This window comes from Pantherophis guttatus, chromosome 6, assembly GCF_059756535.1.
Source record: "Pantherophis guttatus breed Tessera chromosome 6, ASM5975653v1, whole genome shotgun sequence".
In the NCBI taxonomy this organism is placed as follows: Eukaryota; Metazoa; Chordata; class Lepidosauria; order Squamata; family Colubridae; genus Pantherophis; species Pantherophis guttatus.
In genome coordinates this window covers 7300581-7316468 of record NC_142068.1, presented here as the reverse complement: position 1 = coordinate 7316468, position 15888 = coordinate 7300581, and the positions used below count along the sequence as shown (strand labels likewise).

Here is a 15888-nt window from a genome sequence, read left to right as displayed (position 1 = left end):
CTGTAAATTCTCCCTTGAAAGACTTTGCTGGATGTGAATGAGAGGAATTCACAGTAACTTAATAAAAAGGGTTTTTTTTGTTGGGACAAGGAATCTGCTTCATGCTCTTCGGTCAGAACAACTACTTGTATACAATCAACTCTGGTGGACACTGGCCCCCCCACCCCCCAGTGTAAAAATTACCTGTGCTGTTTAAAAAAAAAAAAATGAAACCCAAGACCAGAGAGATCCATTTTATTTACACGGCAATCTCAGTGCTGATGAACAGGGGATTGAAAGTGTAACGTTGCAATGTGAAACCACTTAATTTTATTATCGAGACATGGTGCGTTAGCTGGGACACATCTTAACCCTACATGGAGTTGAGACCTTTGAGAGACTCGGGAGACCAATTTTTAGATATAAGGCCCCCCTCCCCCCAAATAAAACCCAGAACAGCCAAGGCCACCACCTTCTGGAAGAAGAGGAAAAGCTGCTGCGTTACCCTGCATACAGTAGTGTCACTTTTTGTTATTGTGTTGTGTCTCCCTCGTGATACGATCACATCTGAGAATGGAAACGAAGACGGGCTCCTATCCCCATACAAAAAGCATCACCATCTGACGGGGGAGAGGGAAAAGGGGAGGAAATTTAAGGCTACGCCATGAAAAAAAAAAACAGAAGCCATTTCAAGGGAACTTGGCTTGCTTGCTCGAGTGGTGCTTGGAGTGGTGCTGCAACTCTTCCCAAAGGTGGTGGGTGGTGGGTGGGGGGGTGGGGGAGGGAGAGAAGGCAAGAAACGATCCAGTTTCCAAAGGACGGTTTGCAGCTCCAGCCCAATTCCTGGGAGAAGCTACTCAACGTGCAACATTTAGCAGCATCTGACACCCCCCCCCCCGAAAGCCTTCTTTACATTCCTCGGCGGTGGGTTCAGTTCTACCGACAGGCAGGGGGAGAAGAGACAGGACAGCTCGGAGCAGCGATGTCTCTTCCCCATCCCAACTCCTTCCACTACATCAGCCCTGGGCGCCCCCTTCTCCTCTACCTCTCCCTTCAGCTGTCCTTCCATCCCCGCCCAGCAGAGACTTGGCACAGATCCAGCAGCGGAGTTGGCAACTTGGGTTACTTTCGTCCACTTCTCTTTCCCGGCGGATGCTGGTTTCCCGGGGGAAGGAGGGGGTCAGCTTGGCGGTTGGCACAGCCGACGTTCGCCCAACGGCAGTGGAATCCCCCGGCGACTCCATGGGGCAAGCGGGAGGGCTGCTGCAGGGCGTGTTCCGCTCCCCATCAGCTCACGCACACAGTCTGGCGGTTTTATAGGAAACCTTCTTTCCGGAACTGCTCTTGCAAGGTGTCTCTGTACTCGTCGAAGCCGCCCTCGATACGCTGAACGGTGCCGTTGCCACACACCCACAGCTCTTTGCACACCAGCCGGATGAACCGTTCGTCGTGCGAAACTAGGATCAAGCCACCCTAGAACAAAAAGGGAGGGAGGCTCACATCACAAGAGCCTTGGTGGCGCAGCAGACTAAAGCACTGTTAAGTAACACCAGCTGCCTGCAATTACTGCAAGTTCGAATCTCACCAGGCTCAAGGTTGACTCAGCCTTCCATCCTTTTGAGGTAGGTAAAATGAGGACTCGGATTGTGGGGGCAATAAGCTTTGTATAAAAAAGAACACCGCTTGGGGGGGCCCGAAAGCCCTACTAAGCAGATATATACAAAACTATGAAGGTTATTGCTTAACGCATTGTAAGCCGCCCTGAGTCTCCGGAGAAGGACGGCACATAAATCGAACAAACAAACAAACAAACAAACTGGGCAGAGCATATGCCGCAAGGTCAGCTGTTCCCTCACTACAACTTCCTTGCTGTATGGTTTTTAATACGATGAAAAGCCCTTGGTGCTCCCTGAGCTTGGTTGATTTCTTGCAGAGGTTTTGATCCCTGTCCACGTAACACTGATGATGTGATCTAGTCTGGGTAATGAAATGTCTGCAAGAAAACAGCCAAGCTCAGAGAGCACTTCGTTTCAACCTTGAGCTACAAATATTCTCCTCTAGCAATAGTCATTGCCCCCCACGGAGAGGGTTCGCAACTTAGGCGTCCTCTTGGACTCACGGCTGTCTTTAGAAGAACACTTGACGGCTGTGGCCGGGAGGTCTTTTTATCAGGTTCGCCTGATTCGCCAGTTGCGTCCCTTTCTGGATCGGGACTCGTTAAAAACGGTTACTCATGCCCTCGTCACTTCACGCCTGGACTACTGTAATGCTCTCTACATGGGGCTCCCCTTGAAGAGCACCCGGAGGCTCCAGCTGGTCCAGAATGCGGCCGCGCGGGTAGTTATGGGAGCAGCATGGCGCTCCCATGTGGCTCCCCTCCTGCGCGAGCTCCCTGTGGTCTTCCGGGTGCGCTTCAAGGTCTTAGTTACCACCTTTAGAGCGCTCCATGGCTTAGGACCGGGGTACTTACGAGACCACCTTCTGCCACCAATAGCCTCTCACCGCCCAGTACGCTCCCATAGACAGGGGCTTCTCAGGGTGCCGTCAGCCAAACAATGTCGACTGGCGGCCCCCAGGGGGAGAGCCTTCTCTGTGAGGGCACCCACCATCTGGAACGAGCTCCCCCCAGAGATACAGAAGATTCCGGATCTGCACACTTTCCGCCGTGCCCTCAAAACATTCCTGTTTCAGCAGGCCGGCCTGGCCTAACTTTCCCTTTATATTGCTTTTTGATTTTATTTTAAACTAGGATGTCTTGAATTATCTAGGACCAGAATGTTTAGTATATTTTAATTGGTTTTTTATTATTAACGTTTGTATTACATGTATTTTTATTGTTCGCTGTTCACCGCCCTGAGTCCCTTAGGAATAGGGCGGTATATAAATTTGATAAATAAATAAAAATAAATAAATAAATAGCAATAGCCCTTAAGATTATATACCGCTTCATAGTGCTATACAGCATTATGGTTTACAGAGGAAGGTTACTGCAAAATACCCATTTCCTCCCGATCAGCTGGGACTTGGGAGGCAGAGAATAGATGGGGGCGGGGCCAGCCAGAATTTTTAACTACCGGTTCTCCGAACTACTCAAAATTTCTGCTACCAGTTCTCCAGAACTGGTCAGAACCTGCTGAAACCCACCTCTGCTGCAGACTTACCCGGAATTTGTTGAGTGCTTTTGCTAGAGCTTCTATGGTTTCCATGTCCAGGTGGTTTGTTGGTTCATCCAGTATATAGAAGTTGGGGCTACAAGGGGGGAAAAAAATGCAATTATAGTACAGGCAATTCTTGATTTTACAACTTTGAGGCTGGAATTATCACCATAATTCCATGATGGTGGTCATTAAGTGGGTCATCACAGGACCATGCCTGATTTTACTACCTTTTTTTGAGGCGCTTGTTAAGGGACTGTGACGGTCGTAAAGCAAACGCAGCTGTCACCAAGCAAAGCCATTGTCTACAATGGGTGGGTTTGTTTGTTTGTTTTTTGCTGGAAAATGGAAATAAATGCCGGCTTCCGGCAAAAAAAAAAAAGTCATAACTTGTGCTCGTGTGACTATGGGATGCTGCAAATGGCCATAAATGTGGGCTAGTTGATAAGTGCCAAAAATATGATCTTGTTCCCTCTCCATGTTAAGGACACCCTCTCTGCCAGTGGTGAAATATAAAATTTGTTACTACTGGTTCTGTGGGTGTGGCTTGGTGGTGGGGGTAATATGACTGAGTGGGCGTGGCCAACTTTTTTTTTTTAAAAAACTTTTAAACCCATTTTTTCTGCAACGTCTTCAGCTGAAGAGGTTGTAAAAAAAGCTTTTAAAAGCCTCTGACGATCAAGCAACTCAGCTGGGATCGTCAGAGGCTTTTAAAAGCATTTTTTTCTACAACCTCTTCGGCTGAAGAGGTTGTAGAAAATCCCAGCTGAGCCGCGTGATCATCAGTTTTTTTTTTTTTTACTTTTAAAAGCATTTTTTTTGGCCGAAGAGGTTGTAGAAAAAATGCTATTTAAAAAAAAAGGCTCTGATGATTGCGCGGCTCAGCTGGGCATGGGGGGAGGGGAGGGGAGGGGAGGGGAGGGATTTTTGCTACCGGTTCTCCGAACCATCTGCCACCATTGCTACTGGATTGGGCGATCCGGTCCAAACCGGGAGCATTTCACTCCTGCTCTCTACCCACTATTTAAATAATGCAAAAAAACCCCCAAACAAACAAACAAGCAAACAAACAGCCCCCCCAACAACAACAGAAAACAAATCAACAATAACAACCCAGCAGGATTACCAAGGCATGGTCATCTGGGCAAAAGCCACTCTGCTCTTTTGGCCCCCAGATAGGCTGGCAACAGGGCGGACGGCCAATTCTCCGGAGACTCCGTAGCATCCCAGCTGATGACGGTACTCCTCCTCCGATTTCCCTAAATCACGTGGAGCAGAAAGAAGAGGTGTGAAACCCATGCCTAAAACGTTATAAGCAGTAGTGGTTTCAATTTCGTTTGCTACCGGTTTGCTCGTGGGCGCGCATGTGCAGAGACGTCCGGGCAGGTGGGCGGAGCTTCCTGCCATTGCCGCTACCGATTCGCCCGATCTGGGGCAAACCGGTAGCAACTTTTATAAGAGCCGAGGTGGCGCAGTGGTTAGAGTGCAGTAGTGCAGCTACTTCAGCTGACTGCTAATTTAGCAGATCAGCGGATCAAATCTCAGCGGCTCAAGGTTGACTCAGCTTTCCATCCTTCCGAGGTGGGTAAAATGAGGACCCAGATTGTTGGGGGCAATATGCTATTTAGTATACTATCTTTGGTGTAAGACGCTCAGAGTCCTCGGGGAGAGGGTGGCATAGAAATATGAATAATAAAATAAAATAAACTCACCACTGGTTATAAGGCAAGATAGCTAAACCAAAATCTCGTTATCCCAATGGCCAGGTGTGACTGGGAAGCCAGGCTGAGGGATGCTACAAGCCATGGTGATAAGGGCTTATGGGGGTTAAACATTGCAATTTGGAACATTCATTTGTGACTGGATTCACACTGCATCTTAAGAGGCGACTGTTTTAAACATGCTTGTTGAGGCAGAACAGTCTAACATTAAATCACACCTCCCACGGTTTATCAACCATGGAGCCCTTGGTGTCTCTGCGAGGTTGGTTGTTTGCTTGCCGATGTTTCATTACCTGACTAGATAACATCGTCAACGCTGGTCATTATGGGGTTTGCTCCCTGTTTATAGACAGTAGCTTGCCTTCCCCGTGTTGGTAGGGTATGGTTTTCTCCTTGGTAGTGCCTAGTTTAGGCTATTGTTTTCTGCTTGGTTGTTTGTCTGGGGTTAATCCCTGCTTATCTGGGTGTTCAGCCCTGAGAACTACGGATATTCTCCTTCATTGGTTTACAAATGCCAATGGGCAAATTTATTCACAGTGGTATGAATTCGGCCACAGTGGCTGATAGACCATGGTTTGTGGCTTATTCAAGGAGATGCAAAAAATGGGACTAGGGGCCTATAAAGCCCGCCAGCATACTTTCTCTGCCTCTCAGATTCAATGAGAATAGATGAGCCAAAAGCAGAATTATACCGCCCTAACCCAGTGGTGAAATCTAGAATTTGTTACTACCGGTTCTGTGGGCGTGGCTTGGTGGTGGTGGGGTAACGTGACTGGGTGGGCGTGGCCAATTTTTTTTTTTTTACTTTTAAAATCATTTTTTCTACCTCTTCGGTGAAAAGGTTGTAAAAAATGCTTTCAAAAGGCTCTGACGATCCCAGCTGAATTGCCTGATCGTTAGAGACATTTAAAAGAAGAAAAAAGGTTTTTTTCTTTTAAAAGCCTTTGATGATCCCAGCTGAGCCACGCGATCATCAGAGGCTTTTTTTTTACTTTTAAAAGCATTTTTTTCGGCTGAAGAGGTTGTAGAAAAAATGCTTTTAAAAGTAAAAAAAAGACTCTGATGATTGTGCGGCTCAGCTGGGCATGGGGCAGGGATTTTTGCTACCAGTTCTCCGAACCACCCGCCTCCATCGCTACCGGATCGGGCGATCTGGTCCGAACTGGGAACATTTCACCCCTGCCCTAATCCCCTCCCCCCACCTATGTTAAGAGATGGGAAGAGGGAAAATGAGTGTTTTAAGACCAATGCCATAACATCGATGCCTTTTGGACTATGGGTTTGACAAAAGCCAGCGTGGCCCACTGATCAATAAAAATTGCTGCTGGCTTAACATGTTCCAGGAACCCTTGCCAATTAACTCAGGATAAAAAGCCACGTTTTAGAATGAGGTTGTAACTCAAGTCACTGTCTTTAATCTTCAGTGTTCAGTAAACCCAGCAGGGCAGGGAAAAGTGCGCTTAAAAGTATTTCTGATGGTTAAGCATGTAGGCCATGAAATTGCAGGAACTGAAATCTAACAAATTGTGAGAGGGCATTTTGGCAACTTACCTGGAAACTTTTTTGCTAATAGTTCTGTAGCACTAATATCCAAATCCAATTGATCCACATGATGTTGGCTGAAATAGCCGATTTTAAGATTTCTGCCCGGCAGGAAAAAAAAAAAAACATTGTTAAAACTAGAGTTTAAAATGGCCTATTATTGAAAACATTAGCCAAAGGAATAACTTTGATTTTTTTTCGAGATAAAAAGTGTTCCCTTGCCTGACAAGGAGAGAATAAGAGGGATAAATTGAATTTGGCTTCTGTGGCTTAAGGAGACGTATTTCTTACTGCGGTTCTATCACAGCTGTGGAAAATTTCAGGATCCATTCCAAAAAGGGATTCTCATGCACAGGTTGTGCTGACATAATATCTAATCTATAACTCTTCAAAGAATCCACATTTTTTTCCCTCAGGATCACTCAACAGCAGCAAAGGGCTGCGTCTTTTTCAAGGTCAGCTTGGTTTCCCTCAACTTGGAGGGATAGAGATATGGGAGGGGAATAGGAGGAGACAAGGCTGGCACTGTTCAGGGCCTGGTATTCTGCAGCCCTTAAAGCAGGGTTTCTCAATCTTAAAATGGACGGACTTCAACTCCCAGAATTCTCCAGCCAGCTATGCTGACTGGGCAATTCTGGGAGTTGAAGCCCACCTAATTTAAAGTTGCCATGGTTGAGAAACACCGTCTTCGAGTGATACAGGAAAGTAGGGCAGAGATAGGAAGCAACAGCAATGTTGCATCTCCCAGCTAACATTAGGAAGCTAAGAGTAGCAATCTTCCCCTAATGAAGGAAGGAAGGAGGAGCAGGGGAAAAAAAGTAGCTTCATTCAGCTTTTGAGCTAATAGGCCTTGGCCTGAGCTAGGATGGTGCTTCGAAGTGGAGCTTAGGATGCACACAATGTGGCCTTTAGCCTGTGAATTCAAAACCGCTGTTCTAGTCCAATGTGCTGAGATTTTACCCAAAGTTTCCCATCTTTACAGAAAGATTAAAAGATTATCTCCAAAGTAGACAGAAAGCAACGTAATATTCTATTCTATTCTATTCTATTCTATTCTATTCTATTCTATTCTATTCTATTCTGTTCTATCTATTCTATGTTATATCTAGATTCTATCATATCTCAAGATCTAAAATGGACACCTAAAACATCAAAAACGTCATCAAAAAAGCACAACAAAGAATGTTCTTTCTGCACCAACTCAGAAAACTCAAACTGTCCAAGGAGCTGCTGATCTAGTTCTATAGAGGAATAATTGAATCCGTCATCTGTACCTCTATAACTGTCTGGTTTGGTTCTGCAACCCAACAAGACAGAGAGAGACTTCAGAGGATAATTAGAACTGCAGAAAAAACAATGGCTACCAACCTGCCTTCCATTGAGGACCTGTATACTGCATGAGTCAAAAAGAGGGCTGTGAAAATATTTACAGACCCCTCACATCCTGGACATAAACTGTTTCAACTTCTACCCTCAAAACGACGCTATAGAGCCCTGCACACCAGAACAACTAGACACAAGGACAGTTTTTCTCCGAATGCCATCACTCTGCTAACCAAATAATTCCCTCAACACTGACAAACTATTCACTAAGGCTGCATTACTATTAATCTTCTCATCGTTCCTATCACCCATCTCTTCCCACTTATGACTGTATGACTGTAACCTTGTTGCTGTATTCTTATGATTTATATTGATTGTTTCCATTGCTTATTTGTACCCTATGACTATCATTAAGTGATGTTACCTTATGATTCTTGACGAATGTATCTTTTCTTTTTAAGAAAAGACCCTGTTGTTCCACCAGGCCGGGCTATCAACATAATAATTTTAAATTGGGTGTTTTAAATTTCTGGGGTTTTAAATTGAGCCGAATTATTTAATAATTTTAATAATTTTAATTGATGTTTGTCTTGTGCTTTTAATAGGCTTACCGCCCTGAGTCCTTCGGGAGAAGGGCAGTATAGAAATAAAATTATTATTATTATTATTATTATTATTATTATTATTATTATTATTATTATTATTATTATTATTTACAATGAGAGCGTATGCACTAAAGACAAATTCCTTGTGTGGCCAATCACACTTGGCCAATAAAGAATTCTATTCTATTTTATTTATTTTATTTTATTGAATTTCTATACCGCCCTTCTCCCGAAGGACTCAGGGCGGTGTACAGCCAACTTTTACAATATAAAAGTTAAAAACAATTTAAAATTATTAAATAGTTTGGCCAATAATCTAAAATAAAATAACCCATTAAAATAATATTTTAGGCCTGCTTGATGGAATAATAATGTTTTAAGGGCGCGGCGAAAGGTACTAAGGTCAGGAATCCGACAAATCTCCGGGGGCAGCTCGTTCCAGAGGGCAGATGCCCCCACAGAGAAGGCTCTTCCCCTGGGGGTCGCCAGTCGACACTTATCTAACCGATGGCACCCTGAGGAGACCCTCTCTGTGGGAGCGTGCTGGTCGATGGGAGGCTATCGGAGGCAGAAGGCGGTCTCGTAAATTCAATTCAATTCAATTCAATTCAAAAGCACATGTGGCTCAGGAATCCGGGATGCTATGAATTACTTAGCAACAAGTCAGCAATTTTCTACGAGTGTCTTCTCATTCTACCCTATCTCTGTAACGGTGGTTTGAAATCTACCTGTGAGCGTGTCTAATCCCTCGCACCGGTGCCAGGTCTCCCATCAGGATCTTCAACATGGTAGATTTGCCAGCTCCGTTCTCTCCAACCTAGAAGTAAACGATATAGAAATTACAGAAACATCTTGCCAAGTTCTATGTTAGGATTCCAGAACTCAAGAGAAACGGGAGTAAACTTACTCTGATGCATGCATATTTATTTATAGCCCTTTTAATCTGCTTTTTAATTGAAGAAAAGTAGCTGATTGACAAGCAATGGAAGAAAAGGATGGGAAGGGATGGAGGAAGCCGTAATAAATTCGAGGACTAATCCCTAACATTTAAGAATCTGTTGTGGCCGAATGAAATGGTGATAAAACACTGCCATCTATTGATGCTATACAGCCTGATACTTTCCCTTTTTTTTTGCTTTTTGGTCCTCAAAGCAAATCTTTAGGTACAGCAGAATGCCAGAAAAGGTGCACATAGGTGGAAGTAAAGTTAAATGTACTCGCCAGTTAAAGAAACTAGGAGAAGTTATTTAAATTATTTTAAATTTATTTCTGCTGAGCAAAGCAGCAGCAATAGTAATAGCACTGAAGACTTATATACCGCTTTACAGCCCTAAGCGGTTTACAGAGTCAGCATATTGCCCCCAACAATATTTAAATTTAAGTTATTTAATTGGGTTTTGATAGGGGTTTTAAATAACGATTTTAGCTGGGTGTTTTAAATTTGGCCAGTGATTGAATTATTTTAATAAGTTTTTAAATTTTTGTCTTGTATACTGTTTTTACCATGGCTGTTCACGGCCCTGAGTCCTTCGGGAGAAGGGCGGTATATAAATATAATAAAGGAAAGTAAAGTAAAGGAAAGGAAAGGAAAGTAAGCAGAACTGCCAAGCGTTAAACCATTATATGTCATTGGCTGAGATGGGCGGTCATAGAAATCAATCAATCAAGGCAACAAATGTGACATGCAGCTTTATGAAAATTATGGACACCAATCTGTCACACACATCAGCCAAATTCTTGGGATATTTATTGGTCGCAAAATTGTTTTGCATAAAACTTCCTTTTAAAAATGCTTGTAAAAGGTTCTGACGATCCCAGCTGAGATGCCTGATCGTCAGAGGCTTTTTTTCTTTTAAAAACATTTTTTCTACAACCTCCTCAGCCAAAGAGGTTGTAGAAAAAATGCTTTTAAAAGTAAAAAAAAAAAAAAAGCTTCTGATGATCGCGTGGCCCAGCTGGGCATTGGGGGGGGGGGCAGGGATTTTTTGCTACCGGTTCTCCAAACCACCCGCTGTCAACGCTACCGGATCGGGCGATCCGGTCCGAACCGAGAGCATATTGTATGCACCCAGGCCAGAAATATTTCTGCTGAGCAAAGCAGCAGCAATAGTAATAGCACTTAAGACTTATATACCACTTTACAGCCCTCTCTAAGCGGTTTACAGAGTCAGCATATTGCCCCCAACAATCTGGGTCCTTATTTTACTGACCTTGGAAGAATGGAAGGCTGAGTCAACCTTGACCTGGTCAGGATCGAACTCCTGGTGTATGGGCAGAGTCAGCCTGAAATGCTGCATTTTAACCACTGTGCAACCACAGCTCCTAGCTCTTATTAGGCCCTTCTGTTAAAAACACTTGTACCCTGTTTCCCTCAAAATAAGACATCCCCTGATAATAAGCCCAATCGGGCTTTTGAGCGCATGGCAATAAGGCCAAACGCTTATTTCAGGTTTCAAAAAAATATAAGACAAGGTCTTATTTTCGGGGAAACACGGTAGTATTTCTTTTTTCTTGGTCTATCCACTGCTACAGTTGCTGAGCTATTGGATTTTTTGTTTCTTTGTTTGTGGTAGGGAATGCTTTATCGCTTCCACATAATTAACCTTTTGCCAAATATTTCATCTTACCACACAGATGCGAGAGTCCAGGTCAGCAGAGACAGAGAGGGAGCAGAAGATGTAGTTATTGGGCTCGTAGTAAAAATCCACTTCATCGAGTTGTAAGATGGGAGGAGAAAACTTCTCAAAGCCATCTGGGAACCTAAAGGGGGGAAGGGAAGGAAAAAAAAGTCCAGGGGAATGAGCAAAAATGGACGTGGCCAAAAGGTCCCTCGTTGCTTCTATTAGATCAGGAGAATCAGCTTGGCATTAATTTGCCTTATGAAGAACATATTATGGTAGGAATACATAGCAGTTACATTTTACAAAATGTCGTTTTTAATGGAATAATAAGGATGCATGGCAGGCATCATTTAGAGCAGGGGTGTCAAACTCAAGGCCCGTGGAGCCAGACCATGGGGTGCTTAGATCTGACCCGCGGGGCTGCCCTGGAAACAGCAAAGGACCGGCCCGTGGTGCCTCTGCCAGTGAAAACGGAGCTCGGGGGGGGGGGGCTGCACACGTGGCCTCAAGAGGGACGGCGAGGTTCCTCTGGAGGATAAGGCGCTCTCCATGGTCTTGCCTTCCTCTGCTGGTGACAATGGATTCCGCCCAGCCCAGCCCCGCCCAGGCCACCACAGGTGCCCCCGACATGGGTGATGTCAAGCTGGCCATGCCCACCCAGGCCACGCCCACTTGGCCCTCTGAGGTCCAACACAACCCTGATGTGGCCCTCAATGAAATCAAGTTTGCCACCCTTGATTTAGAGGTATGGAACCGGGTATGTGTGTCGCGCACGCATGCCCACACTCATAATTCTATGCGCCCTGCACCTGCGACCACCCCCCCCCGTTCCTGGCACGCGATGGCATGGTAGGCCTGTTTTTCTTTCTCCCCAGCCTCCAAAGCCTTTCTAGGAATCTGGGGAGGGTGAAAATGGCCTTCTCCACCCCCCCGGAGGCCAGAAACAGCCCGTTTGCCAACTTCCGGAAGATGGCAAATGGGCCGTTTCCGGCCTCCGGGGGCCTGGGGAAGGCCGTTTTCACCCTCCCCAGACTCCTAGAAAGGCTTTGGCGGCTGGGGAGAGAAAAACGGGCCTTCCCCACTATCCCCTGAGGTCCTCCAGACGCAGGAAACAGCCTGTTTCCCTACTTCTGGTGGGTCCAAAAGGCCTGAAAATCAGTTGGCCAGCATGAGCATGTGCGCCAGAGCTAAGCTCGCATGCCCACCGATATGGCTACATGTGCCACCTGTGGCACGCGTGCCATAGGTTCGCCATCACAGGTCTAGGATGCATATTACTGCGGTTTTTGTTGTAGCTACACAGTCCTGCAACCAGACAATGCCTAGATAGGGGGGACTTGTCTGGAAAAACAGGAATTGCTGCCTGAAGAAAAGCTAGGGTAATGACTTATCAAATAATGAATTAACTTGAGTCAAGTAATATAGAATAGAATAACAGAGTTGGAAGGGACTTTGGAGATCTTCTAGTCCAACCCCCTGCCCAGGCAGGAAACCCTACATCACTTCAGACAAATGGTTATCCAACATCTTCTTAAAAACTTCCAGTGTTGGAGCATTCACAACTTCTGCAGGCAAGTTGTTCCACTGATGAATTGTTCTAACTGTCAGGAAATTTCTCCTTAGTTCTAAATTGCTTCTCTCCTTGATTAGTTTTCACCCATTGCTTCTTGTTCTACCCTCAGGTGCTTTGGAGAATAGCTTGACTCCCTCTTCTTTGTGGCAACCCCTGAGATATTGGAAGACTGCTATCATGTCTCCCCTGCTCCTTCTTTTCATTAAACTAGACATACCCAGTTCCTGCAACCTTTCTTCATATGTTTTAGCCTCCAGTCCCCTAATCATCTTTGTTGCTCTTCTCTGCACTCTTTCTAGTGTCTCCATGTCTTTTTTACATCGTAGTGAACAAAACCTTTCCTTACAAAATCCACAGAGGACTGGCCAACCTTATCATTTCTGTCTTGCCAATTAGGTGCCCGAGGCTGGGTGATTTGCCTAAGGCAGTGTTTCTCAACCTCCGTCATTTTAAGAGGCATGGACTTCAACTCCCAGAATTCCCCAGCCAAATGGCGATCATGTGACTGCAAGATGCAGCAATAGCCAGAAATTTCAGGACCGGTTGGTTATAAGTATCACTCATTCGGCACTGTTGCAACCATCGCTGAATGAGTATTGGCTAAGTGAGGACTATCTGTACCGAGTCTGAGAAGGCAGACAGGTGAGTAAGAAGACGTCTGCTCTTCTTTTCCTATGATGGACTAGAAAATTGGGCTTTCTTGTGCCTGTCAAGGTTCACTTACTTCATTATCACCTCAGATTCTTTGTCCACTGGCTTCAGTTTTGGCCTGAGAAAAAGAAACACACCATAAGTCTTGTTGCAGTAAATTCAAATTCAAATCTTTATTGTCAGTGCACAACATATGTACAATGAGATTGGTTGAACTCCATCAGTGCACCCCCCCCCCAACATAATACAACTCACAATGAAGACAGAAAATCCCTAAGTCAATAAATCATATTAATCTAGTAAGAGATAGGTATCAAATATCCAATCACTAAGCAGACACTTGGAAGCAGATAAATTCTCAGGACTGAGCACTGAAGAACTACTATAACTAGATTCACTAGATCTTGGTTTTCTTTAAAAAGAGAGCTTATTTCCCTTTCCAAGTTATTTTTTCCCTCTAATTCTGTCTCATAAGTGTAAAAGATTTCAAAGACAGAAAAAAAAAAGAGTTCACCAATTTCCCTTGGTTCATTATGAAAATCACTTAACACTATATCATCTGAATTATTCTTTATTTCATCTTTTATGGCAATTAAAAAAAAAAAAAGAAAAAAAAATTCAACCCCCCTACCAGTGGGGACAAGAGGAGAGAGAAAGATAAATTATTGGGCTAAAATAGCCAATTAGCTATTTCTGGTTTTTTGAATCAGCAAAAAAAAACTTTTTTTTATTTTTTGCATACTTTGACAGTGGCCGGTGGAACTTAAAATCAGGATCTCCTCAAGCTGAAGAAAGCAGCCCATGCTTTCCTATTTCTACCAACATCCTGTTAGTATATGTTAGTTACAGTAAGGTTTAAAGCGGGAGTCTTCAAACTTGGCAACTTTAAAGATTTGTGGACTTCAAGTCCCAGAATTCCCCAGCTGACACGAAGCAGAATCACCCAGCAACTTTAAAGACTTGTGGACTTCAACTCCCAGAATTCCCCAACCCTGCATGACTGGCTGAGGAATTCTGGGCGTCGAAGTCCACAAGTCTTACCAAGTTGCCAAGTTTGGAGAGCGCCCTGCTTTAAAGAGATAGTAAGCCTTTGCATTAATACTGTTGATAATGTTTACTGCTCTAATGATAATGCAAGTGATTGAGAGATAACTGGGGGCTGAAGAGTGTCAAGGAGCAATCTTTTCCTAACCAAGGAATACTGCACATCCAAATAATGAGAATTAGTGCAAAATATTGCTTTAGTTTATACATTTTGAGACTCATGCTGTATGCCGGGAGCAGGCCGTGTGCCGCCATTTAAGAAATTGTGCTAAATCAGCTCCTCAGTCTGTAGATCCTGCAATGATCAACCCTTAAATTGACCTAGGTCCGTGATGGCGAACCTATGGCACGCATGCCACAGGTGGCACACGGAGCCATATCAGTAGGCACGCGAGCATTGCCCTAGCTCAGCTGCAGCGCACATGCGCGCGCTGGCCAACAGATTTTCGGGCCTTCTGGGCCTACCGGAAGTTGGCAAACGGGCTGTTTCTGGCCTCCAGGGGGGTGGGGAAGGCCATTTTCGTCCTCCCCAGGCTCCTAGAAAGCCTCTGGAGCCTGGGGAGGGTGAAAAAATGGGCCTACCAGGCCCACCTTGCCATCACGTGCCAAAAGCAGGGGGAGCACGATTGGGAGGGGGTTGTCTGCGTGTGCATGCGTGGGGTGGGGCACATTGAATTGTGGGTGTGGGCACGCACGCACGTGACCCCCTCGCACTCCCCCCCCACTTTTGGCACGCAACAGCAAAAAGGTTAGCCACCACTGAGCTAGGCCAGGGGTGGGCAACTGTGGCCCTTTTACAACCTGTGGACTTCAACTCCCAGAATTCCTGAGATAGCCAAGCTGTTTCAGGAATTCTGGGAGTTGAAGTCCACAGGTTGTAAAAGGGCCACAGTTGCCCACCCCTGGCCTAGGCAATCCACCCAGATGTTCGTTTTCTTTGGGATACTCACAGCTTCTCCAAGAGTTTCAGTTTGCTCTGAACTTGCGACGCCCTGTTTGCATTGTAGCGGAATCGATCGATAAAGACCTGCGGGAGAAAAGCAGAGATGATTCCTGTATCCAGAAGGACGCACCAGCTGCTGCAGGGACAACGGTCTGGCAAATGAAGTTTGAGTCCATGATCCAAACCAGTTTATTTATGTGAGTTGGGCCACAGAGGTTTGGAACAGAAGGGATTCTGCCCCTCTCCGATAGCCAACCAAAGCATTAGGACCGTGATGGCGAACCTTTTCGGCACAGTGACCAAACTGGAATGCATGTGCGCGCGCTGGAAACCCAAAAACCAGCTGGGCGGTGCGCATGCGTGGGACCGGACAGTTGGTCTTTGGGTTTCTGGCACACGCATGACTTTGTATGCACCGGAGCACCGGAAACCCAAAGATCAGCTGTGCATGTCTGTTTTTGGGGTGTTTTTGGCCGTTTTTCAGGCCATTTTTCGGGCCAAAAACGGCCTGAAAATGGCCCAGAAAAACGGTGTTTTTTGGGGGCATTTTTGAGGCTGTTTTCAGGCAGTTTTCTGTCGCTCACACGCCTGCGAAGACCAGCTGGCGATGGCGTGCGTGCCCACAGAGAGGGCTTTGCATGCCATCTCTGGCATACGTGCCATAGGTTCACCATCAAGGCATTAGGATGATATGCAATGGAGGATGAAGAAGGTATACTCTGTGTGCATGC

At 45.3% G+C, this 15888-nt stretch overlaps 1 protein-coding gene across 1 annotated transcript in view; it reads right to left on the bottom strand.

The window, feature by feature from the left end:
• Positions 1-218: 218 nt before the first annotated feature.
• The window catches only part of ABCF3 (ATP binding cassette subfamily F member 3), a 38197-nt gene continuing 22527 nt past the window's right edge, over positions 219-15888 (bottom strand). The window contains exons 14-21 of the mRNA XM_034441981.2: positions 15165-15241; positions 13244-13288; positions 10953-11085; positions 9054-9142; positions 6407-6498; positions 4261-4393; positions 3141-3228; positions 219-1452 (exon numbers count right to left, since the gene is read on the bottom strand). Of these exons, the coding sequence (XP_034297872.2) occupies positions 1294-1452; positions 3141-3228; positions 4261-4393; positions 6407-6498; positions 9054-9142; positions 10953-11085; positions 13244-13288; positions 15165-15241 (816 nt within the window). The 3' untranslated portion in view covers positions 219-1293. The remainder of the gene's footprint in view (positions 1453-3140; positions 3229-4260; positions 4394-6406; positions 6499-9053; positions 9143-10952; positions 11086-13243; positions 13289-15164; positions 15242-15888) is intronic.